Source organism: Kwoniella bestiolae, chromosome 5, assembly GCF_000512585.2.
Source record: "Kwoniella bestiolae CBS 10118 chromosome 5, complete sequence".
Classification (NCBI taxonomy): Eukaryota; Fungi; Basidiomycota; class Tremellomycetes; order Tremellales; family Cryptococcaceae; genus Kwoniella; species Kwoniella bestiolae.
The window spans coordinates 1460271-1485102 of record NC_089245.1 but is presented as its reverse complement, the minus strand read 5'-3'; the positions used below and the strand labels follow the sequence as shown (position 1 = coordinate 1485102).

The window sequence follows — 24832 nt, the reverse complement described above, 5'->3', positions numbered from 1 at the left end:
CTGATCACACGCACGGTAACACGGTAACACAGCATCCTCTCTCTCTCTCTCTCTTTATCCTTGTATTCTACTTGTACTCCGCCAGAATACGACCATTCCTCTCACGAAGAATATCGCGGCACCCATCTTCCACCTTCAACAACGACGAAGAGAGCGATATCAACCACTCTCACTCTGCAGAGAAAGGAGGCTCAGGTGCCGCATCCAATACTTCCAAAATGCCTGGGGCAAGTACGAGTACGACCAGTGCAGGTAAAGCCAAGAGTGGGAAGTTGAATCCTCTTTGGTATACTTATGCTTGTGCTACGTTGGTGGCTGCTGTGGTGTTGGGCAATCTTCTGAGGTATACTTTCTTAGGTGAGTGCTTCTTCGCTGCGGAGGATTGTGATGCTGATGTTACGTGTGCGCGCTCATAGATTGGTCTGACCCATATCATTGCTCAGCGCTGGTGAATAGCGGGACTGGGAAGTGGTTGGATCCTGGGACGTGGAGGAACTGGCAGCCTGAGGGTGAGTGGTTCGTCGTATTGAAACCTGTGTAGCTTGAAGATATCAGATACAATTAACCCCACCATATCTGCACCCTTCAACATAACCCTTCTTCACCTGACGCAACTGGTCTTCTGCTGACATCTCAACACATCCTCATCTACATAGGCTGCTTCCAACTACCTCTTTCAGGAGCGAAATTCCAAAAATGCCTTTCTATACCTGGAGCCAACACCCCCAAATCACCTTTCGCCTCGTCGTACGACCAAAAGCGTACGGCTCTCTTCGTGGGAGACTCGACCGTACGACAATTATATTTTGCAGCTGCCAGAACGGTTGGGGGAGTATCGAAAGCTTGGGAGATGGAGGGAGAGAAACATACAGATAGGACTTTGTCGTTGGCTGATCCTGATGGCAATGGGGAGCTGGAGTTGGAGTTCTGGTGGTGAGTTTAGCTACTTCCTCGTTTGATAGATGTGATAGCTAAGGCGATGATATACCCAGGGATCCATACCTCAACACCTCAAAGACCGCTTCCTTACTATCTGGTGGAAGGTCCGAACCTGCTTCTCTACTAGTCATGGGATCTGGATTATGGTACCTTCGAAATCCCACTTCAGGCGGTTTAGCAGCTTGGGGAGGAATGATCCATGATACGTTTGAATCGTTGAAGGAGAACCAAGGATCACCCAAAACGGCTTTGATGAACCCCTGGGACGACATGCGACTAGGTTCAGGAGTGATCTTACCAGGTTTATTGCCCTTGGATCCGTCAGCTCCGACCATTGAATATCGCCGTTCCCTCAGCTCCAACCTCACTACTCGGGAACTACAGCCTAGAGCCACAGATTTCTCCATCGCCGACTCGGTCATCTTCTTACCTATACCCAACCCGGTCCACGAGAAGCTATCGCCCTCTAGAGCGGAGACCATCATGCACACGGACGTAGAAGCTATGAACGCTGATTTGTATGCTCGACTCACGCACCCGAACCCACCTCCAGTCATTATTCCTTCGGTTCTCAATGATTTGTTGGTAGATGAAGAGACGGAAGATGGATTACATTTCTCGGACAAGATAATGAACAAACAAGCCGAATTGCTGTTGAGTTGGAGATGTAATGATATAATGAGGAAGGATGGGGCGACGGGGACCTGCTGTAAACGATATGATTGGACGACTCCTATACAGACTTTGATACTGTTCTTGCTGGTCATTTGGGCTCCTGTGGGGATGCTCGTTGCCTCTAGACTGCGTGAGTTGATATTTGGCTTATCATCTGATCGAGTCGATATCTGAAGCTGATCCTCCCAATAACTTGTATAGCCTCTTCATCCCCTATACTGAACTACCTACCTTCGTCTAACATCGCCCCTGCGCTCAGTACCTTCGGTCTGGCAATGGGATATCTATTCATCGCGGATCGAACGACTGTCTTCCTCAAGGAACAAAAAGATTACGATGCCATGATATTTGGTGGATTGACCTTGGCAGCTTTGGTAGCTGGTTTAGCAACTATGAAGAATGGTGGGAAAGATTTAGGGTTCTTGAATAGGGATATCACGGATGAATGGAAGGGATGGATGCAGAGTGAGCTAGTCCTGCCGTCGAGGTAATCAAGGAGTATAGCTGATAAAAAGGATTTTACTCAAAGTTGCTATTCTTATCTATCACTTTTTTGGAGCGTCGAAGATCTCGGGTATCTATAATCCCATTAGAGTTCTGGTAGCTTCTTACTTGTTCATGACTGGATGTGAGTGATTTTGCATGAAAGTGGTGTCGCGACGCTGATCAGATTCTGCTCCGATAGATGGTCACTTCTTCTTCTGTAAGTAGCTTTTATTTGTTTATCTTGATGTCGTGCTGACACCTTCCCCAGACTACAAGAAAGGCGATTTTGGCTTCCAGCGAGTAGCGATGGTCCTTGTCCGACTCAACCTCTTATCTGTTGTCCTTCCATACACCATGAACACCGACTACGCCTTCTACTACTTTGCTCCCTTGGTCAGTTGGTGGTACATCATCATCTACTTCACCATGATGATCGGATCGAAATACAACGAACGCCCTGTGTTCCTCGTTGCCAAGCTATTCGCCTGTGCAGGTCTAGTCACATTGTTCATGCACTACACCTTCCTCATGGCGTACATCTTCAAGATCCTCAATGCGATCTTCCGAATCGAATGGTCAGCTAAAGAATGGTCCTTCCGAGTCACATTGGATCTGTACATCGTCTGGGCAGGGATGTTCTGCGCTTATGGGTATATCAAGATGAAGGAGTATCAAATACCCGAAAGACCATGGTTCAACACTGCTCGAACAGCTACGATGGTGGGCAGTGTGTTAGGCATGATATGGTATTTCTGGTTCCAATTGTCCCTCGAGAACAAATTCGTCTACAACAATTATCATTCGGTCGTCTGTATCATCCCTATCATGGCGTTCGTCTTCCTGCGAAACGCCAGTCCCCTGCTTCGATCGACATCTTCAAGATTGTTCTGCTTCATCGGTCAATGTTCGCTTGAAACGTTTATCTTGCAATTCCACGGATGGTTAGCCTCCGATACCAAGGCGATATTGTTAGTCGTACCTGCAACGCGATGGAGACCTGTCAACTTAGTTATCTCAAGTGTATGTTTCATATGGTTGAGTTATAGGGTATCAGGAGCAACGGGAGAAATCACAGAATACATGGTCGGGAAGAAGAAGAACTTGCCTTTACCTGTTACTTCCAACAACTCTTCTATCTCTACCAACAATACTTCAAGTGCCAGTACGAATGCCAATGGGACGAGTGCGGCTGTACATGCCGTCGTGGAGGGTCCCAAAGATGGGGCTGAGGGGGGTATACCCGAGAGTATACCGCTCATGAATCAGGCTAAGAAGGAGTTGCCGGAGCTGGAGGCGCCCGGAGGGGAGGGTATGGAGAGGAGGGAGAGCTGGCCTGCTGTGAGTGTTGTCTCATGTCAACTACGCTTCCACGTACACTTGATCCCACTCCCATCTGCTTGATACCACCCATACTTCGTTATATTTTCTGGGTGAGTGTGAGCTGATATCTACCTTGACCTCATAGTGGATGGCAGCCACTGCAGCATCTATGACCGGTCGACCGTCCGTAGCGGGATATCAAGCTACAGATAGACAATGGAAAGATCAGACTTTGATAAGTATCATAACGAATATACGGGGGTTGGCTCAAAAGCACAATTCGATCAAACTAGGGTTGATTCTGGTTGGATTGTGGGTTTTGAATTGGTTATACTAGCTTCAAAGCCTGGATGTATCGATGGGAGGTTGAGAAGGGTTGAAGGTAGAGTGGGATGTAACAGAGTAGATAGATCTTGGTTTTTATGATTGATCAGAAAGAAAGAAAATGTTAATATCGATCGATGAGATGAAGATAGATTATTATACAACACATATATGAGAACAAATGCATATTACTTTACTTGGTTACAAATTGCGATGACTTGATTTGATTGATATTGATGTTACTCGTATGTGCCTACAAGACCTATTCCCTTACTTGCCTGATCTATTTCAATTGTCCACTTCCTGCAAGTTGACATATAACGCGAACTGAGAATATGCTTGATGGATGAAAATTGATATTAAACGACACTGATGAGTGGTAATTGATGATTGCCGTATCCACACAATGCTAATTAGTATTCACCAAATTGGACGTCTACGAAACAGTGGAGAATCAGCACACACCTGAGCACCGAACAAACAAAGGAAGGCATCGTGTAAGGAGCCTCAGCTTCATCCTGAAATAGTGAATACTATTTGCTTGGAGAATAGCACAAGTGGGAAGAGAGGGGATATGTCGCTCTCACATGGAAGATGTAGCTTTTGAACTCACGTCCAGTCTTGGTAGCATGTTCCCTCGCGCCCTTCTCACCCACCAGCCCTTCTCCGCATATCTGGCACCTCAGATCGAAATTGGATGTATCGGTGTAATAGTGTCTCGCTTTGAGCTGATCGACGAGTTTCTGAGCTGTTGGTAAGATCGTGGAGTCGGTGATGGGGAAGATGGTCGTGTGGAATGAAGGTGGAGAGGAAGGTAGTGGTGAGAGGGTTAGGGCGTCGTAGTCTGGGTAGAGAGAAAATTAGCAACGAGAATCATACCAAGGGTTGGTTGACCAGTTAGCGTTTGTGTATGGGAGTTACAACGGAAGCCATGTGTTACTCACGTATCCCAGAATAGACGAGAAGACATCTAATAGCAGGAAAAGGTCAGCTAGTCGTTCTCGCAGAGGAAGCTGTGAGCTGCTGTCTAGTAATCACCTCGAATCATATTCATCCTGGCCGAATCTATCGCATCTACCCGTAGCTACATCGAAGGAGGATATCTCGGTTTTATAGCTATTCAGCGTACCAGCTATTAGCGACTAGCCCAGATATAACATCTGGTTTGCAAGACTCACTGCTTTGAGAAGATGGACAGCTCTGAGAAGGACAATGATCATCAGCTACATTGTGACAATCGAGGCTTCGATACAGCTGCTCACCTATTGCCCCTCCCCATGTATCTGATCTTTGTATCTTGCTGATGTACTGATCGGCCGGTTGACTACATACGAATGTCAGCTACAACGTTGGCTCTTAGGAAAATGTATAAGCTCACCCTAGCATGACATCAGAATATGTGAATGGATCGTCTCTTATAGCATCCGCGACGACTACCAGTCAAACGCATCATCGTCATCTATCAGCGCTCTGCCCTTCAAATTTTGAAGGAGTCACTCACCCTTCCTCAAATTTTGAGCAGCTTCTATCCCACCTTCAAAAACCACTCCAACAGCACTGAACAAACACGAATTATCATCGGGAACCACCCTCAACTGGAGGTATCCCGCATCTCTACCTGGTAGCGCTACGCTATCATTCGTTTCCAGTGGTATATCATTCTGACCCAGAGGAGATTCTGCTCGTTTAGGATGAACAGGTGAGGGTGCTGAGATGGACTCGTTGACCGCTTTGATAGATGGCGCAGGTGTGGGTGTCTTGCTTGCGCTCGAAGAAGAGCCTGTAGCAGGAGTAGGAACCGACGCAGATGTGGAGGTTGATGAAGAGGATGGTGCGGAAGTTACGATTATCTGCTCGCCCCTTGTTATCGGGATGGAAGATAATTTCTGATCTGTATCAGGTAATGGTTTAGGTGGGTAACTATATTTCACTAAGAGCGAGCGAGTCCAAAAGTCAGTCACCAATTTAGTCTTCTTTGTTTGAATTAAGGGTGAAAGAAAGCGGAAAAAGGGTAAAATAGCAAAAGCACGATGTGATCGAGAAGAACAAGATCAATGGATGGACACATACGTTCTTGTTCGCTTGGTGGGATTTCGGTAGAAGAGAAGATGAGAATTTTCAAATCTTCTATAGCGGTGAGTTCGGGATCGAATTCCAAGGTTGATACGCCTCTCGGAGCTCTCAATCGGACGTACAAAAAATCAAAACAAATGTCAGCTTTAGCATTTCCGAGAAAGGTGGAAAAAGACACATATTGTTATATTTGGCATAGTATCGTTTGCGCAGTCGTTCTTGGCACTGCAAATCGCACACTGTACACAAGGGGGAGGAAGGAGGGGGTCGAAAGGGATAAACGATAAACAATGAGTAGGAAACAAGTAGACAAACGAATCCTGCCCAATTCATTTATCCTGTCAACATTCCTCGCTTTCCTCTGACCAAACGACGCGTTGTCATCTCATTTGAAGGACGTCATAAATACTGTTACGTAAGTCGATACCCTCTTCCCCAGGTTGAACCGTCGGTAACAACATCAGCTAAACAACGCCACTCGGCCGTTGGGTCTTCTTTTTCGGGGAATAACAATCAACGCTCTCAGCATGTGGCATGATATAGGGAAATAAGCATGACGTAGATCAGGGCTGACCTGATGCTCCTCTACAATAGAACAGAGGCGCAGAAGGGGCTTGAGCATGGGTAACGACAGTCCTGTAATGGGGCTGACTGACTGAACTACATACCCGACATGATGGGATATCGGGGATAGCGGTGTGGATGAGACACGTCGTGCTGAGTCATCTACTGAATGGAAGATCGGAAGAAGCAGGAACGATAGGTAACTTTACAAATCAATTGAGAAGAAATACAAATGTTGTAGATGCAGTACAAATGCAAAGGTATGTTTTATACAGATCGGACTGTTGTTCTGCTCTTCGTGCCCGTCTTCACAGGACAAAGGAGAATTTGTATTTCGTGTATTTCGGTAAAACAGCGCTTAAAAGGTGTTGCTGAGGAGTCAAGACGTCATTGAAAATAGTTTAAAACGGAGCTAAATTTCTCTCTCTTTCGCGTGTGTGTGTCTTTCTCTCTTCTCTTTCCCCCTCCCCGTTGTGATTTATACATCCGATTGAATTCAGGGTGATTTTACCAACAAGTGGTGTAATCGTATACAAGCTAAAACCTTGATTATGTATGTTCCTTTCCTTGGTGTTCGTTCTCCCTTTTCCCCTTCGTTTGCTGTTACAGTAGAGGGCCATTTGATAATTACATACCATACCACGACTGAGTATCTCGTACGAAATACACCAGGTAGAATTTTGAGCAAGGACGAACAACACCATAACACAGCTTAAGCATTTCATCACCTATCAACATACAATCATCATCACCATCATCCTCATCATTGCGATCAATAATCAAGGTCATGTGTAGTGGGGAGTACGACAAGCAGTGATCGGATCGGATTTTAACATAACCGCATAAGCATAAAACGAAACGCATCAACAACTTGTCTTGTCCTTCCTTCCCTTTGGCTCCACTCGAATATCTTTGATCAAAACACACAATTCCAAGTTCCCATCAGGAAATCATCCAACCCCCAACCCCCAACCCCCAACCCCCAACGACCGACACCGAGCAACCACTTTGAACTCACACTCGTGCCCTCCTTTGGATATTAGCATTGTCATTGTGGGGTAACATCATCATCATCAAAACGAATAGTTTTTAGCACAGGATTAGTCTGTTTTTCAACAAATACAAATACAAATCAGGTCATCCTCTTGGTCCGTTGTCACCTTGTCATCACCACTAGTTGAACGAAACGACACCATATCACTTCGTCAACTACTACCTTTTGTTCTTCTGTTGATTCATCAACAATACCATCAAAAGAATCAAGAGGTTTATCGGTGACAATCCAATCGATCAACAGTCAACAGTTGACCCCGGCGAGCTGTGCTTGTTGATTGGCATACATAAAACCCCATTTGGATCGACCATCAAGTTTCGTCATTTGTCCAACTCTCTTCACCACTTCAGAACAACCATCATATATCTTTCAAATGACATTCCTTTCCACATCCAAACCATCATCATCATCAACGAATACATCCAGATTACAAACCAATTCCTTACATCCGCATCCACCTAAACAATCACCCACCTTATCACACCTCCAGTCCAATTCGGCATCCCCTTCACCTACATCCTCGACATCATCATTCTTGTCATACTTTGACAATCGATCATTCAGCGAAAGGAGGGAATCAGCCTGTAGTAATACCAGCTGGGGCAGTATGGGTGAGACGCCATCATCCAAACCACCAGACAAAGAAGATATATCGATGGAGGAGCAGGAAGATAAACCCTCCAATCCTCGATTGGCATCATCGAAATCTGTAGTCTCAAACTCGCCTTCCGGGTCAGGTAACTCATCATTGGCATCCTCGCCTGACCCTAAACTATCAACGCCAGATTTCTCCTCGTCAACAGAGAGACTTCCTCCTTTCGTCGCCACTTCCAATAATCCTACTCAACCATCCCCATCAAGCTCAACCGCATCAAAAGGAGAATGTACTCCCAGAGCTGAAATTCCAGCACCCGTATGGCCACATGCATCGTCTTCTTCACCAGCCAGAAAATCAGATTACTACGAAGAGCCGTTCGCTTTGCCCAACTCGGATGAACCTCGAAACTCGACAGTGAGGAAACCATCGTTGAGGAGGAATGGTAGTTGGAGAAGGAAACATGCAAGGTGAGTGCACTTTTGCGCCCTCTTTTCTTTATCCCTTGTCAATACCTTTCACCATCCCAATCCGGATGTCATCATGTTGGTCTTCGACCCCACTACACTCTACATGGCATGGCCTTCCTTTGAGAACATCTTCTCTCTCTACACGTATCAGATCCTTCGTGACGTCAATGTCCTCGGTGGCGATTATACCAATATCGACTCACCTGACAACGACAACCATTAACCTCATTATCATTTAATCATGTACCAATAACATCCTTCACATGTATCCTTTCCCATATTTACCAATAAAACCATAAAAAGTTACGTTAAGCTGACTAAAATAACCTTACCTCTCTATGCTCTAATTATGTCACCCATCGTATTCTCGCCTACTTTACCACCTCCTCGCGCATTCCCATACCGACGTCGTAGCTTGGATACACCCCCGACCGCACCACACTTGGATCCTGGTTTCCCAGGATTCACAGCACTCAAGCATACCCCTCCTCTCGCTCCTGCCATTTCGACTCATAGTCAACCTCCCTCAAATAACCTCTATACCCAGCCTGAGGGTAGACTCGCACCGCCTCAGCCTACAAATGGGAATGATACCACCGCCCCTGACGTCAGAAGATTATCGGGTGAATCGTTCCGCTCGACTGGAAGTGGAAACAGTATAGTTGCTCAATCACCTACGACAGGATGTGAGATCTCTGCACCTAAAGCACCTCCTGCGGGATATCCATTACCCTCGATAAACGGTATGCAAAGGAGGTTTTCCGTACCCGAACAATTCCCTTCACCCGCTCCGAGTGCTAGTATGAGTACGACCTCTACCTCGTCCTCTTCGTCATCGAACCGAAGCAGCAGTGTTAAATCGCCTAACCCAGTTCCTCTCCCACCTCGATGGGCTTGCCCTCCCGCAAAAACCAATGCGGTATCTGGACGTGCTCTCTCGTTTGGATCGGGTCAAGATAGACCGGATGTCAGTTTCGATGATTTTGATCCTGAGCTATTTGAGGGGTCGAAAAACGAATGGATAGAGATTATCAAGGGTGCGGAAGGGAGGATAGCTATCAAGAGTACACCGCAGCTTTATGATATCATGGTTTGGCTGCCTGGATTCTCGTGAGTATGAATGTTTAGCTAAATTCTCTCGTGATGCTGTAGCTGATGGTAGTGGGGTGTGGGATAGTCTCGATAATATTACGATTGCTACGAGAGGAACTAGGACTATCCATATCGTCGCTGATCAATGGGATGAAGGGGGTGAGCTCATCACTATTATCGGGTCAGGTGGCCGAGGGATTGAAGCTGACTGTACTCTGATGGGTGCTAGACCACGCACAATGGGATATTAAATTAGGTGAAGACGCCAATTTGAAATCTGTCAATGCCAAATTTACAGGCAAGGAACTTCGCGTTACTGGTACGTCTACTCCTTCAGCACCATTCACATTGAGCACATACTGATGATATGATATCAAATGCATAGTCGCCCGAGAACAAAGGTTCACCAACCCCCGACTTAGATTGATGTCTTCTTCTTCTTCTTCGACTCGACCTTCGTTAAACTCCACCTTCTCAGCACCTAGCATCACGGCTACTTCGGGACATAATCCTTTGGATCGAGCCACGGTGACTCGATAGTTGAAATGATATAACGCTAATACCAAAAACATACTATACTTATAATTTCGATCTTCACTCCTCAATCTTCGCCTTGAAAGTAAGGGAAGGAAAGGGAATAGGATCAGGACGATACTCCTATCATTCTTCATTGTGATACTCATCATCATTGTACCATTCCTCATCGTTCTTGTACATCACTTATTCAACTTTTTCTTCTTCTCGTATGTAGCATTATTCTCATTAGTTCATGTTTTTTTGACCGATAATTGACTTTTGAGATTCACATTGAATATTGTATTTCTAATCGACATGGTAGTTACTTGCATTGTTCATATGGAGATGGAGTTGAGAGTGATTTGTGAGAAAGGGGGATGATATGCATAGCATTTGGTTTTGGTTGATATACTTATGGTATCCGGGTGTACTTATATTGTATGATAACTGATGGGACTGATGTGGTGGGACGGCACTAATATGATTGAGGTGAAGGTACGATGGGGATGAACTTAGAGGGAAGCAGGGGGATTCATCAAGGAGGTTATATTGCATGCTGTCAACAAAGAAAAGACACGTGGAATACAGATGTACAGATGTATGTCACAGGGTGAGTCAACCATATGGTACAGTATATTATATAACGCACAGATCACTCTCGACTACTGATTAAACAGGTAAACAGAACAAAGATCAAATACGATTCATCATATTCATTATCGTATCTATCAATCATCTTTCTCTTTCTTCTCTTTCAATTCTTCGATATCATCATCATCATCATCCACTCATTCATTCAAGACTCTCATCTATAAACCAGCATTCACATCCCCCCATCCGTACCTCGTCAGTGTGGCAGATCCGGATCCCGTACACAATTTTGAGCTGACGAGATAAATTATCGTACTGTGAGTTCTTTCTTCTTCCCTCTCTTCCTATCTCACCAACCATGCTTCAGGCTGACATACGTATCTACATGGCAGCTCCAACATGTCATCGTCCACGACCTTGTCGCCCGAGCTGGCCAATATGAGTCTAGTAGATCTAGATCCACCTCCTCCCTCACCTCCCTCGCTTACTCGTTCCAAGTCTATCTCCTTGTTACCTAGATTCACCTTCAGTCAAGAATCGTTGGTACCCGAACCACCCTCTAGAAAGGTATCGACATCAAGTACCTCCACTATCTCTGAAGTCGCTCCTTCGGAAGCACCTCAATCGCCTACTCGAGAGGTTGGGGAAGACGGGAAGGTGGATCCACCTAAACCTAGAGACGATACGAAACACGAGGAAGAAGAGGAAGAAGCAGAACCCACCCCCACCATCCCTCCCACCCTCGCCTCACCCATCATGTCTCTTGCTTCTACCCCGATGAGAAGAGACGGATCAGACTCTTCGAGTGATTCTTCCACATCCAAAGGCTCTCTCAGCGCTTCGGCAACTCCATTCAACTTTGTCAAGAAGCCTAGACAGCTATCCATCGTACGAAATGGTACACCTCCTTCTTTCAACTTCGATAACGATGCTCAGACAGCTACGCCGACATCCTCGAAGGAAGCTTATAATCCTTACACCCCTAGTCAAGAACATACGAGTCTTCCTCCATACCCTTATCACTCTTCCAGCCCGACATGCGGAGATTGGAATCTCCATTTGAACCCTTACGACCACACAGTCAAGATCCAAGATCAAGGCGAAATCACTTCGCCCAGACCATCTAAAGCTATTAGGATTGTCTCTCCCTTGGATGGGACGAAGGCCAAAAGGACAAGAATTTCTTCAAACCCAGAAGAATCTTCCTTATCCCACAACGGTGAACCAAAATCAGACGATTCATCGTCCCCTACACCGCCCAAAGAAAGAAAAGCCGCCAACCTCCGAGAAAGAAGGGGAAAAGCCGAGATACTCAGCTTGTACTCCCAATCCCAATCACAATCAAAAGAGGTCAAAGCGGCACTTCCCCATTCAGACGAAAACGATGGTCCAAGCGTCGAAATCGATTCAAATGCCAAAATGAAGAGAACGAAAACCCCATTGATTTTCGGAAATTATACTTTCTCTTTCTCTTTTCCTTCTTCTTCATCATCTGCAAGACCTTCACCTACCACGACTCCCTCGGAGCTACTGGTTAAAGCTAGCAGAACACCACTCCCGAAAACACCTACCACGACTTCTTCTGTCGCCACCATGCAAGAAGCTGAAGACGACACGTCACCGAAGGAAGAACCTCTTCCTCCTACTCCAACCATTGTGGAGGCTATACTATCCCCTGGTCTTCCTGCCCGTCTCTCACCTATACACGATCTGCCCGGATCAAACCCCGCTGATCTTTCGGTCGGGGACGAAGAGACCTGGAGAGGGAGCTCTGCACCATTGGAGGGTATCGACGAAATTCTTCACGAGGTGGAAGAAGAGTACCATCAGTTGGCGCTGGAGAGGAAAGAAGCTGAGAGCGTATACATGGGTAGGTTGGAGGAGGTCATGGCGAGAATCAAGATTGCTGCTGAATGGTCAGTGAATAGCTGTGAGGTAGTGGTCGAAACGGAACTCAGCTGACTTGACTGTATGTTGATCAGCCATGTATGCTCCGACCCTGTCAGATCAGATCAAGCATCCCACGATGTCCCTGAGAGAGCAAGGCTTGAAGAGCTCTATCGATTCAAGCTTTCGACGCTCCAAGCTCAAGTTAATCGCCTCAGAGGAGAAGTTCATCGACGAGACGACATGATCGCTACTAGCAATTCTAAGATCAAGTCCCTCGAGAAGTCTGAGAGAGACAGCAGAGAAGAACTGGAAGAAGCCTATATGCAATACGGTCATTTCAAGGCCGAAGCCGATGTCACCAAAGCTACACTTCAAGAGAGCCTTGACCAACAACGTCAATTGGGGGTCGATAATCTTCGCCTGAATCAGAAGGGCTCCAAGGTTCTCAAGAAATACCATCACGCGATGAGGGAGAAGGAATCGTGGGAAAGAACAGCCGCCGAGTATAAGGAACAACTGGATGCCTTGGTCAACACGACACAGCAGGTTGGGGCTGGGAACTCTGATAAGTCAAAGGTCATTCGAATCTGCTTAAGCTGCGATATTTCTCACTTTAGCTGACCTTCAATTCCACTGAGTAGGAACTCTCGTTTGTGGCGGTGGTTCTCGAAGGACATGCTAGAATGGTAAGTTTCCATTTGCTCAATCGTCTAGATCCCTTGATTAATGATGTCAATCTTGCTAGTTCGGTCACGAGCTCATCAAAAAAGGTAAAGAGGGAGGTGAGTTCGCTGTCGTTCGCCAAGTTCCTAGTCCGTTTGAACGATTGGCTCATGGATCAATAGGACGAGAGCTCGCGATACGATTGACAGTGGCAGTCCAAGACCTCTGTCAGAAAGAAATGGCTGAACCAAAGATTGATATGATTGTAATACAACTTTTCGTTGACGTAGTAAGTGTCGTTCTTTAACAAGCCTTGATCAGTTGACGTGACTGATGGCGTCTTTCCCTAGGCTACGGTTACAAAACAGCTCACAGTGGTAAGTATGGTTTTGATCGATGCGCGAGGGATCAATGCTGACTCTCGACTATTTACAAGGTCAACGCCATTGGACATCTTGGACGCATGCGTGCCTTCCTGGATGGCTTCGCTTCCAGCTCAGATTTATCCACCATCCACGATTGTGTAGATGATGATATGGTTCTTGATAAGATGAAGGGTGAATTGATTTCATATCTCCATGACCACGCTTTGGTATGCTGACACTGAGGCTTACAGAACACATAAAGCTTCACGCACATACCTCAAGCTGTAAGATGCTGTTGATCGGAACTTCTGAGGTGAGTGTCACATGCTTGTCCATACTGTGGTGTTTTTGACATAGGATACTACGCTCTAGGGTCAAGACTACGTCCGATTCCTCGAGTTGTTGAAGGGGAAGGGGGTAAAAGACAAATTTTATGGCATCCAAACCACTCAGTTGCTGGAAGACGATCCCCTCGCAACGCTAGGCCCAGGAAGAATGGTACACGTCGATGGATTTTTCCCTATGGAGAAGGGTGATTGGAAAATCCTCTATCAGCGAGCCAGAGATGAGATTTCAGACGCACCAAGTCTCCCTTCGACCCGAGCACCCAGTACGGTCTCAAGAGCATCAAGTGTTATGTCGAATTACACGATTCGACCTGGATCACCTACACATCAAGACCAAAGACATAACTCTCAATACCCGGAAACATCACGAGCCCCAATCAATAATACGAATGATCATACTCCCCTCCCACCTTGGAAACGACCTGCTCAACCGAAGAGCAATCAGCCCGCTACCAGCGACTTTCAATCAGTCATCGACAGGCGATATAATCTCTCACCTCCTTCAACTCCTCGAGGTGGTAGATCAGCTGCGCCCAGTATTGTTTCAACAGCAACTTTGTGGAAAAACCCGACCGGGAATCACAAGCTTGTCATCCCGATTGATCGGGATATCGACATCCCAGGAGGTTCTCCTCCATCCAGCGATGAGGATGAACCCTCGGTGCAGCTCCCACACTCTGCTGTAAAGCATGTACAGCGACCCACCACTATCGTACAGGACAGTTCATATGATAGTGACGATGCGTCAGGACTCCCGCAAGGCTTCAAGATCAACGCAGCTTCCAACATATCCAGGCCCACCGCCGCTCCTCCTTCAAGACCTCCCGTAACTTCGAAACCCGCCACTCGTCCTCCTTGGGAGCATGACCCAGTATCAACTCCAAGACCAGCTCCGAAAACCTACAAGGACATTATCAGTAAACACCTTACGAGAGAGACCAGATCACCTAGCGTCAGCTCTTTCTCTTGCAGCAGCGCCAACTCCATTCCTCTCGGCTCGGGCCGGCATTCCTCTTCCACTTATGCTGGATCCGAGACCGAAAGTATGCTTTCCCACAAGACAAGACGTAACACTCGAGAATACATGGTAAGTCGCTTGCGTTGACTTCTCACAAATCGAGCAGGTGATGCAATACAAAGCTGACGGCTTTTTTTACCTTTTCACCCTTTCGTTGATAATGACCGCAGTAGTTTCTCAGCTCCCTTGATCCGAAACCATGTCACCGCCATTATCTTGAGGGAAACTGCGATTCTCCGACTTGTACATTTGGCCACGAGTATCCTCTGTCTTGGGATGAAAGGAGGATGCTCAGAAAACTGGCCAAAGAAATGGTAAGTTGTCGGGTCGACGTCTATCGTTCTGTACTGTATGCTAAGACCGCTTTAAACAGAATTGCGCGATTGTGAAAGATAATTGTCATTTGCGAGAAGAAGATTGTGTATACTCTCATCGTTGTCCACATGGACCGTCTTGCGGTTTTGGAGAGAAGTGCTGGTTCTTCAATACCACTGGTGCGCACTCTTAATCCTTTGAATTCGTCGTATAAATCAGTATTCCGAAATTCGGGTTTCTCTTTTCTTCTTTCATTCTCATTTCCTTTTTCTAATTCCACTATCATCACCATTTCCGTTCGCAGGTCCGTTCTCATTTCGATCTATCACTTGCAATTCTGATTTGTGAATAGTTGCCATTCGGTGGCAGATTCAAGTAAGATGCTTCTGTAGTGTAATACTTTCCTGTGATTTTCGGTTCGTATTTACTGTATATGCATTCCGTTATTATGCTCGTTCATCTTTGCGGATCATGACCAAGCTACAGAAGGTTCTGCACCTGAAGCTCACACGATGCATGTTTCCCATCAATTACGAGAATTGAATGACCAAGAGGGGAATTGTTAGCGTCGGCAGCTGCTGTCGGGCTCGCACATGCTCTCGCACTCTCTCTCTCTCGAATGAATGCCACTTTAAAGTTGCCACCGATATTATCATGTTTCACGCGACGCGTCGAGCCAGTTTCCAATTGGCATCATTGATTTCTACAATTCCGCCTTCACCGTTCCTGCACTCGTCCATCTCACATATGATATTACTTTGAGACAGTCTTGAATCCACACTCATGCGTCGATAGTATCATGCCACCTCGAGCAGGGCCATCGCGGACCCGACCCAAGAGAGGTCGACCTTCTTTCATACCCTCAACCCAATTTCTAGCTGGACCATCGAGCTCAGGCTCTCGATCGGAAAGAGAAGAATCGGAGGATCCACTGGCTCTCAGTCCTATCAAGGTCACTCCTACTATCACTAGGGCGAGGAGAAGTACCAGGTCCAGCAATGTTAGGTCATCGTCACCTGCTTCTGCTTTTGGAGGAGTTCCTTCTTCCACTCAGAGGGTCACGAGAGGATCGAAAAGGAGGGACAAAGAGTTGGAAGAGTTGGAAATGGGCGAAGAGGACCTGGTACCTCCTAGTGAAGATGGGGAGTATGAAGAGTGGAAGGAGAGTAGAAGGGCTAGGTTGGAAAAGGGAAAGACGAAGGAGGTCAATACGGAGGATGAAGACGAGGTGGTGACGAAAGAAATCGACGAGGGAGTAGGGAAGGGGTTAAGACGACCTAAGAAACCTGACAAAGCTGTAAGTCGTATAAGTCTTTAGCGAATGATATGTTGGCCTACTATTCATGCTTCTTCCAGACGGGCTATCATCGCACTTTTGAATCGCTCTTACCTTCCCCTTCCCCTCCCTCACCTACACCTTCAATAGCATCTTCCGTTACCGACACGCGATCAAGGGAAACCTCTCCTACTCAACCATTATCGTTCAGTCAACAGGATGACCCATTCTTCACTGTGTTTGAAGGCGATAGTCGCTCTCCCGAGAGAATAATGGTGGATGAAGATATCGATGAATCGGATTTGTTGGGACAGGGCATTGAACCAAATCGAGCTAATAAAGCAGATGAGGGTAATTTAGAGAACGAATGCTCGAGGTCTCCCGATCGATCGAGGACAACTACACCTCATACGATACCCTTTCTACCGCTCAGAGAAGAAGCATTTGAAACCTTGCTACCTCATCACGGCCCAGATAGCGGCCGTGGACATTCGGCTCAGCAGGAAGATAAAGCTTCAACGACCTCCCCTGCCAAATCCGTCGTTCAGCATTCCCGCTCACCCACACCTCAAACGATACCTTTCTTGCCCATGCAGGATCAAGCTTTTGAAACGATCGCACCTGAGATACAAATTGAACCTGCAGGATCCGCTACGTCTCCCCACGATCTACCTACTCTTTCGATCGGCGCGAATTTAGATGAACACTCAGTCCTATCTCCCATTCCGTCGCCATCATCAGCACCTGCTCCTCCTCCTTCCCCGTCGCCCTTCGCCAATGAATCACCCATCACAAGCGCCGCAGTTGTGAACGAAGTCCTCGTCTCACCATCGAAGCAGCTTACACCTCCCAGACGTTCCTCTCCTGCGATATCCCTTTCTCCCATATTCGCAGCCTGTGCTGATCGCCCTATCACTCATCCTCCATCCTCGAGCACTCACCCACCAGCACCGACGCCACCGCCCGCGGATCCAGCGCTCGCACAGTTTCGCGGTGTTCGTACATTCCGGACACGTACCGTACTTCAACTGCAACCTTATACGAAGGAAAGACAGATCTATGAAGCTGCCTTGAAAAAAGGTGGGCTGAAAAAGGGGAAGAAGGCTATCGCACCCTCGAAGGAGGTTACTCAAGAGGAGATCGAGGAGGATGAGGCTCGTGTATCAGAAAGCTCAGAGGCTAGTGCCGAAGATGAATCACCGGAAAGAATAGTCATTGGTAATACACCACCACCCAGAAAACCTCGAGAACCGAAGGAACTGGTCGATGCCGATTTTGACGAATACTTCTTTGAGCATGGGACTGCTGCCGATGAGAGTGATCCGAACCATATGAAGGACCTTCAGAAGATTGCTAGAAGGAGGATCAAAGCTGCAAAGGAGGATCGGAAACGACATAGAGAAGCCGAGAAGGAGAGAAGGGAATTTCAAAGGCTGATGAAGAATATGAGGGGTGATAGGGAACAATCGGATGAAGAGGAGTCAAGCAAGAGCGTACAGGTAGAACCTAATCCCCGTGTATCCATGCCCCGTCCCGCTTTTCGAACTCCGACCGGCCTTAAAACGTACGGTAACAGAGGTCGAGCGCACCGAGTGGCTACAGAACCAGCGTCTGAATCCGGAGGTGATGCCCAACTTCCAGTCAGACTACCACCACTTTCCCCAACCAAGAGTCAGAACCACTCGCCTACAGCCTCTTTCAGAACCGCCTTTTCCGATTTCAATGATGTTGATATGGATGTCGGGTACGGACAACCCCAAGAACCCTTCTATCCGGAACTCGATCCATCTGCTAGTCATTCCCCTCTGAAACGGCAAGATTCGTTTCTCGTCGATGACCTTCCGCATTCGCCTGTAATGTCCCGTCCTAGCTTTGGCTCAGAATCCGATTCCGCTTCCTCCAGCGCTAGCACAGTGCAAGATCGTCGGCAGAGAATCGCTAGGAGGATGATGCCTGCTGCGATGTTGAGAAGACTTGAAGCCGAAGCTGCTGCCAAAGAACGGCGCAAAGCGGAAAACAGAAAGAAGCAGCAAACTTCAATTGTGTCGCCTATCCGTCCTGGTCGAGCTGTCGTGAGAAGAGGAGGTGGACATGGAGGTATGGATGATCTGGATGGCTTATTTGAGGAAGAAAATCCCGACGTTATACTTCAGCAGAGCCCACCTGCATCCCTAAACCTTTCTATCACAAACTCGTCCGACCAGCCTATCGTGATATCAGGTGGTTCGTCTTCGGAGGCTGAAGAGGACAATCAAGCTGAACAAACCCTTGCGAGACTGCATAGAGGCGATTTCGAAAGTATAGTCTCTGGTAATCGATGGAAGTCAGGGGCTAAATCGAAAACGCGAAATCATCTGCAACTCAAACCCCGTTCAAACCATTCTCGTCGACCAGCTCTGGGTCTGGCGAAACGTGTTCGCGCTCCAATCAGTGAAAGTAATAGAGCGATGGTACAAAGCCGCTTGGACTTCCCTGTAAATGATAGATCGCCAGTCTCTTCCACAAAGAAGAAACGCAAAAGACCATTCCACCAAGGCAAACAGCAGCGTCCTGCTATCAGACTGGACGATCACGTTATCTTCGCTACTGCGGAGTTCGAATTCGACGAGGAAGAAGATGACACTCCCACTCGACCAGCTATAAAGCAGAAGATGCAGACTATCCCCAGACATTTCGCTCGAACCAATTCTGCGAATCTGATACAACCTAAATCTTTCGATGCGGATATGGGAAAGGCACGATCTTGGGCAAACTTCGACAAGTTCCCTATCGACTTTGATATCACCCCACTACCTTCTGGCGTACACTGCAGACCTAGTTCGATCCCCGGAAATGGTCAGTTGGAAAGACTGGTACAAAACATCAGAGGGGATAAGGATGATGAAATGATTGACACGTGCCTAGACTACGGTATAGAAATGAGACACAGTATGCCACCAAACGCCATCCAGGCAGTCATCCCTCTTGTGTTTGATGCGGTTCATCAACAAATGGTAGTCATCGCAAACGAAGATAACGCGGGAGACCTAAACCTGGAATGTTTCCGTTTTCTTGGGCGATATATTCAGTGCCATCGAAATCAGATCGATGATACCACAATTCTGCTCAAGTCCGATGTCGAAGATGCTATATATCAGCTCGTGTCCAAGCTTGAAAGTCTAGATGTCGGTCGTGGCAAACAAGGTCGAGAAGCTCTACTGAGTCTCAGGTGGGCTCTTGTCGAGCTAAGTTGTCGACTTGATATGGAGGCTTCAACGATAAAGGAGGAAGAGACGTCGATGGTTCGAACCTCTGCCATCAAGCTATTCCACCAGCTTCTTTCCCATGGCTTCGACAAGACCATTCGCCCTCTCAAGCAAATTATGAGAGGAGAATCGGATTCTGCGGAGATCCAAGACATCACAATCACACTGTGGATCTCCCTAATTCATACTTTAAGCGTATGGGATGAACGGACTTCTCAGTCCTCCAACAGTACATTCCTTGCCTGCCTCACTCAAGCCTTCGATGCCGTTTTTCACCTTGATCAGACTGGGCCTATCGCCGCGGAAAGAGTATGGTTCCTTGTTTTTGGTCTCTGCGCTTTGACCCAGTTCGATGAGGATGGTAGAATCAGCTCAATTTTCGTCACATCTCCCAGATGGTCGCTTGTCCGACGAGCTGTCGGTCTCATCAAAGTGGCTTTTGACGAGGAAGCGGAGAAACGAGCTCATATTGATCAACTGCAAGGTCGGGATAGGTATATCAAGGTGGTTATGGCTCGTTGCGTCAGGTTATCGGCCGTTTGGAAATGGTCATTCGACAGAGAGAGCTTTTCAGTAGCCACCAGAGATCTAGGTATAATCTTCAAACACCGACAGTATAGGAATCTACCTACAGAACCGCCAGTCGATTATCCAGACTTCATCACTCGGTTCGATATGTCGCTCACCGCTGCAGAAGATACAAAGCGCGAGACTGCCTTTGAGCTATACCTTCGATTAGTCTGTGTGGCTGCTTCGGATATCATCTCTGCGGCTCAAACCCTATCCGAAGCTCAGCAAGCTGAAAAGGATGTACAAAGATTGGTCATGTCAATCATCCCCGTCAGTTCAGTCAAGTTTAACCGCATATTCCCACCCTCACCTAAAGATCTGGGGCAACTGATCAACCGGTATTCGACAATGATCGCTGGATGTTACTTCTCGCCTTCCCTCCTGACATATCTACTAGCGAATTCCAAGAAATGGTCCTTTTTCGAAGAAGCGGATTTCGATTCTCGGCAAATTTGCATTAGAGGGTTGATGTATTTAGCGGTTGCTAGAAGACACCATAACCAGCCTTTACAACCTGTTGTCAATCGATTGGCGGAGTTGATGGGTACACTGCAGAATGAATTGGAAGTTCTGCTAGGACCTTCGAATCAGACTTTGGGTGTTGGACCCACTAAAATGGAGATTGAAAGGACCATGGTATTGATTGTATCCTGCTTTAGGCAGATGATAAAACATCATTCATTCGATCTTGAAGAGCAGAAGAAGGCGGTTTATCCAGATCCTTGTCTTTTGCACGAAAGTGAGTACTGACAGCTCCCATCCCCTCCCACCCATGTCCTGTTCTACCTTAGTGGAAAAGTTCACTGTCGTACTGAAGTCGCTATCATAAATTGCAGGCTGGACCGTTCGTATCTTTGACCTTGAATTGGCCAAAGATCTCAAATGCGGTCTTGAAGTCATAGCTACCATTCAAGCCTTCCTTGATACTCGAGCATCAGCATTACCTCGACTTGCAAAACAACGACGCGAAGCGAAGGAAAGTCATAATGAAAGTCTCGATGAGTTTGGGTCTTTGGGTATCGATTTTACGGATGCGGATGTGTTAGCTCTGGGAGGAGAGTTGGGGGAGGCAGACAATGAGTTGGAGAGACAAGACGAGGAGTTTGCAAGGGTGAGCTATAATTGCCTGCACGTAGCCACCAGAAGCTTATTCACGTCTGCTACAAACAGATCATCGAAGAAGTGATCTCTCCCAAGATATACCGACTTCTCTCTGACATGCTGCCCCCGGTACCGGACGATGATACGGGAAAAGAGCATGATGCAGATAGGCAGATCTTCATTAGCAAGCTTACTAAGTGCTGGTCCGATTGTGCGGCTGTTTTAGTCGTTGAGCATCAAAAATTGGTGAGCAGCTTTATGACCAGCTATGAATGATCAGCTAACAATGTATTTAGGACTGGTCGACTTTCATCTCTCCATTTGGGCGACAGTCGTGGGCTAGGTTAGGCGACGAGAGAGGAAGAGTTCAGGTTGGACTGCACTTTATGCTGAATGTAGCTCAGCTGGATCCTGGTGCTTTCACCGTAAGTCCCTCTTTCATAAATGAGCTACCCTGATCCTAACTCAATTCTAAAAACTGATCCTAACATTCTCCAAAGCACCACGAAGAAGACTTCACTGCGTTACTGTTTCAAGTCATCGGTACCGACAAATTGACTGTGGAGCACAAATACCTTTCCGCTTTGTTGGCTATGCCAGGTGCTTCAGAACATCTCTTACTAGCTCCTCTAGGTAGCATTGAAGCGTTGGAAGGAGAGTTGAGTCGAGATGGGTTCATGGGTGTACGCGAAGAAGCATTGAGAGGTGATTTACCATAATGACCGACACCTCTTCCCAGCAGCGTGCGCTGACATCTCTTTCTCTCAGCAATCTTCATCACCGTACCCGAATTACTCAGATCCTCAAGAACACCCGCATCGACCAAATCTTTCATTTACAGATGTATCAACCTATTCGTCTCGTCTCTCATCTCTTACGAGAAATCCATCAATTCGACCAAAGTCATTCACAAAGAATCATACCGTGCATTTACAGATACCATCATTCGAGATCTACGGAGAATCGCTGGGGATTATATAAATCCGATGTCCGTACCGGGATTGAAGCATTTTACAGTATAATTTGTATCATGTAATCCTGCATTTTGGTATGGAATATCGAAAGTTTGTATGTTGCTATGCATTATTATGTACCAGAGCAAACTGAATTGAACGGACCGTGCGCAGCGCTCGAACCTTTATGTACCGTATGCAGACGAAGAGACGTATCAGCTTCAGATTGCGAGGTCTAGTTTTGATTATGATTCTCTTCCTTGCTCATCATCACAATCATAATCTTCTTAACTTTATCATACATACAAGCCATATCAACTCACAAATCGAACCGCATCCAGCCAGACATCATGAAGGAAGATACCAGAAAGAGAACTGCTGATGATTCAGCTGCACCTGAAGTGACAAAGGTAAGCTAGTTTACGAATCTCTCCATAAAGTCAGTAGCGTTGATTCTTGATATTAGAAGTCCAAAATGGACACCTCCGAAGCACCCCACTCATCATCGATCCACAAGGCTTTTAAAGCCCTCCAGGATGAGATCAAGCGACTCGAAGCTGAGTACGAGAAAGGTGAAGAAGATCGTCGAGAGCCTTCTCAAGAACTCAAAGAATCGAGGGAAGATTATAAAACTTTGAACCGAGACCATGAATCCCTTTCAGATCAGTATGACGACCTCGAACGCAAGTATGACTACCTCGAAGACAAGTATGAGGCGCTCGATGAGAAGTACAAGGCCCTCAAGAACGTCGAAGCTTCTCATAAAACTGAGATCAAGCAGCTCAAGAACAAGCTGGAGAAAAAGGATTACGGTAATTCCGTTTCGTTGAATTACCACATCCTGCGCTGACTTTTGTGATCCTGCTCAATCAGAGAATCAATTCCTTTCAGTTGACAAGATGAAATTGATCTCGGATATGCTTGAGAAGAACGAAGAATGGGTAGGCAAGTTCAAGAGGCTGGAACTTGAAGCGCGTGTGGCATTCACCGAGTGGAACAAAGATAGAAAAGAGTTAGGCGAGCATGAGATCGACAAAGAAGCCTTTGGAGATATCATGTGTGAATACGAACATTTGTAAACCTAGCAATACTGAGAGATCTATTAGTTATACACCTTGTCTGTAGCGACACCTACCTTCATACGTAGCATGGATTCCCAAGTGACACCGTTCATATCATCTCGAGTTTTTACGCTCAGACTTCCGAGCAGTAACTGTTCCCTATTTGCAATGACCCGTATTTCTTGTTGTGTGATATTAGATACTTTGCCTCATCGCTGCGGCCTTATGATGATGACCGCCGCAGATTACAGTGGGAAAGTGGCATCAACCTGATTCAACGCTTGGATCTCTGATTCAGTGGGAAAAGCATGCAACGCGTGTATAACTCGATGCAATCCCGAATTGTAAATGCTTCTTCTTCTTTCCTTCTCACAAAATACAATCATTTTTTGCTCTTGAGTGAGACCCTCGATACTATCAGTTCAAACATTATACAGTCGTGTTACCCCAAGCACGTCGCGAGCAACCACCTGCAATTATTCAAGATGCCCGACACATTCTCCCCCTCCCAGAATCCGTCAGGCATCATCATCATCAGGAAAAGGAAAGTCGAAACCTGGGTTGAGATTACCGAGAAATCACTAGTGAAGAAGGTATGATTATTCGTCCCACCTAAATCCTTCTGTAAGCTAATCCTGCTGAACAGATGAGATCGGTGAATGGCAAACCCGAAGATGGATTTGAAACCGATGGGGCAGCAAATAAAGAACTCGATCGTCGCTTCTATCACAACAAGGTTGCCGAGCAGCTGGACAAGTATGAAGATGAACTGGAAAGTCTACGAACGGAGAAAGAGACTCTTCAAGGTGAAATAAGGGATCTTCATAACAACTATTCTAAGCTTCAAGTGAGATTGGATACATTCGAAACCTTTATGATGACAAAGAGAGGAAGAGAATAGCACTCAGGCAGGATCTACAGAAGCGAACCGACGAGCTAGAGGAGGAAAAGAAGAAAGTTGAAAAGCTCATTAATCAGCTGAAGAAGGAAAAGGAATGTGAGTGTATCATCACCAAGAACACCATGCGTACAGTATCATCAAACAGCTCTGTATGAACGAGTACACCCGGCTGATAACGATTGGTTGCGACAGTGTCTTCGCTCAGAGAACAAGTACGTCAAGACATGACATCCGATCTCGATGATTTCATGGGCACATATAATTGGAGATGCACATGGGTTGTGCATGAGTTGCGTAATCGACAAGAAAGGCTTGGAGAGGAGAAGTATACCTATACACAGATTACAAAGCTCAGTAAGAAAGCTTTCGAGGGATGAAAAGTTTCGCTTTGGAAATAGACCAAACAGATGTAGTTGGAATGGCTCCCA

At 46.6% G+C, this 24832-nt stretch overlaps 7 protein-coding genes across 7 annotated transcripts; 6 read left to right on the top strand and 1 right to left on the bottom strand.

Moving 5' to 3' along the window:
• Positions 1-218: 218 nt before the first annotated feature.
• On the top strand, positions 219-3757 carry I302_106938 (uncharacterized protein; the record flags this gene model as incomplete). Its single annotated transcript, XM_065870360.1, has 9 exons — positions 219-357; positions 417-509; positions 657-933; positions 993-1744; positions 1816-2079; positions 2144-2242; positions 2300-2317; positions 2369-3438; positions 3566-3757. The coding sequence occupies 9 exons, from the start codon at positions 219-221 to the stop codon at positions 3755-3757; spliced, it is 2904 nt and encodes a 967-aa protein (XP_065726432.1).
• A 400-nt stretch (positions 3758-4157) lies between these two features.
• On the bottom strand, positions 4158-5970 carry I302_106937 (uncharacterized protein; the record flags this gene model as incomplete). Its single annotated transcript, XM_065870359.1, has 9 exons — positions 4158-4180; positions 4358-4588; positions 4689-4714; positions 4783-4860; positions 4923-4944; positions 5007-5068; positions 5123-5177; positions 5246-5674; positions 5940-5970. The coding sequence occupies 9 exons, from the start codon at positions 5968-5970 to the stop codon at positions 4158-4160; spliced, it is 957 nt and encodes a 318-aa protein (XP_065726431.1).
• Positions 5971-7808: 1838 nt separating this feature from the next.
• I302_106936 (uncharacterized protein) lies at positions 7809-10132 on the top strand (the record flags this gene model as incomplete). The annotated part of the gene is made up of 5 exons (XM_019192412.2): positions 7809-8500; positions 8915-9610; positions 9678-9751; positions 9822-9911; positions 9978-10132. The coding sequence occupies 5 exons, from the start codon at positions 7809-7811 to the stop codon at positions 10130-10132; spliced, it is 1707 nt and encodes a 568-aa protein (XP_019045409.2).
• Positions 10133-11098: 966 nt separating this feature from the next.
• On the top strand, positions 11099-15069 carry I302_106935 (uncharacterized protein; the record flags this gene model as incomplete). The annotated part of the gene is made up of 9 exons (XM_019192413.1): positions 11099-12615; positions 12682-13165; positions 13231-13275; positions 13335-13371; positions 13435-13541; positions 13603-13629; positions 13689-13809; positions 13869-13930; positions 13990-15069. 9 exons carry the CDS (start codon positions 11099-11101, stop codon positions 15067-15069), a joined length of 3480 nt encoding a protein of 1159 aa, XP_019045410.1.
• Positions 15070-16096: 1027 nt separating this feature from the next.
• I302_106934 (uncharacterized protein) lies at positions 16097-22511 on the top strand (the record flags this gene model as incomplete). Its single annotated transcript, XM_019192414.1, has 7 exons — positions 16097-16594; positions 16654-21127; positions 21225-21499; positions 21559-21735; positions 21786-21914; positions 21990-22194; positions 22258-22511. 7 exons carry the CDS (start codon positions 16097-16099, stop codon positions 22509-22511), a joined length of 6012 nt encoding a protein of 2003 aa, XP_019045411.1.
• Positions 22512-22792: 281 nt separating this feature from the next.
• On the top strand, positions 22793-23521 carry I302_106933 (uncharacterized protein; the record flags this gene model as incomplete). The annotated part of the gene is made up of 3 exons (XM_019192415.1): positions 22793-22852; positions 22909-23254; positions 23316-23521. 3 exons carry the CDS (start codon positions 22793-22795, stop codon positions 23519-23521), a joined length of 612 nt encoding a protein of 203 aa, XP_019045412.1.
• A 467-nt stretch (positions 23522-23988) lies between these two features.
• On the top strand, positions 23989-24404 carry I302_106932 (uncharacterized protein; the record flags this gene model as incomplete). Its single annotated transcript, XM_019192416.1, has 2 exons — positions 23989-24096; positions 24150-24404. 2 exons carry the CDS (start codon positions 23989-23991, stop codon positions 24402-24404), a joined length of 363 nt encoding a protein of 120 aa, XP_019045413.1.
• Positions 24405-24832: the final 428 nt, after the last annotated feature.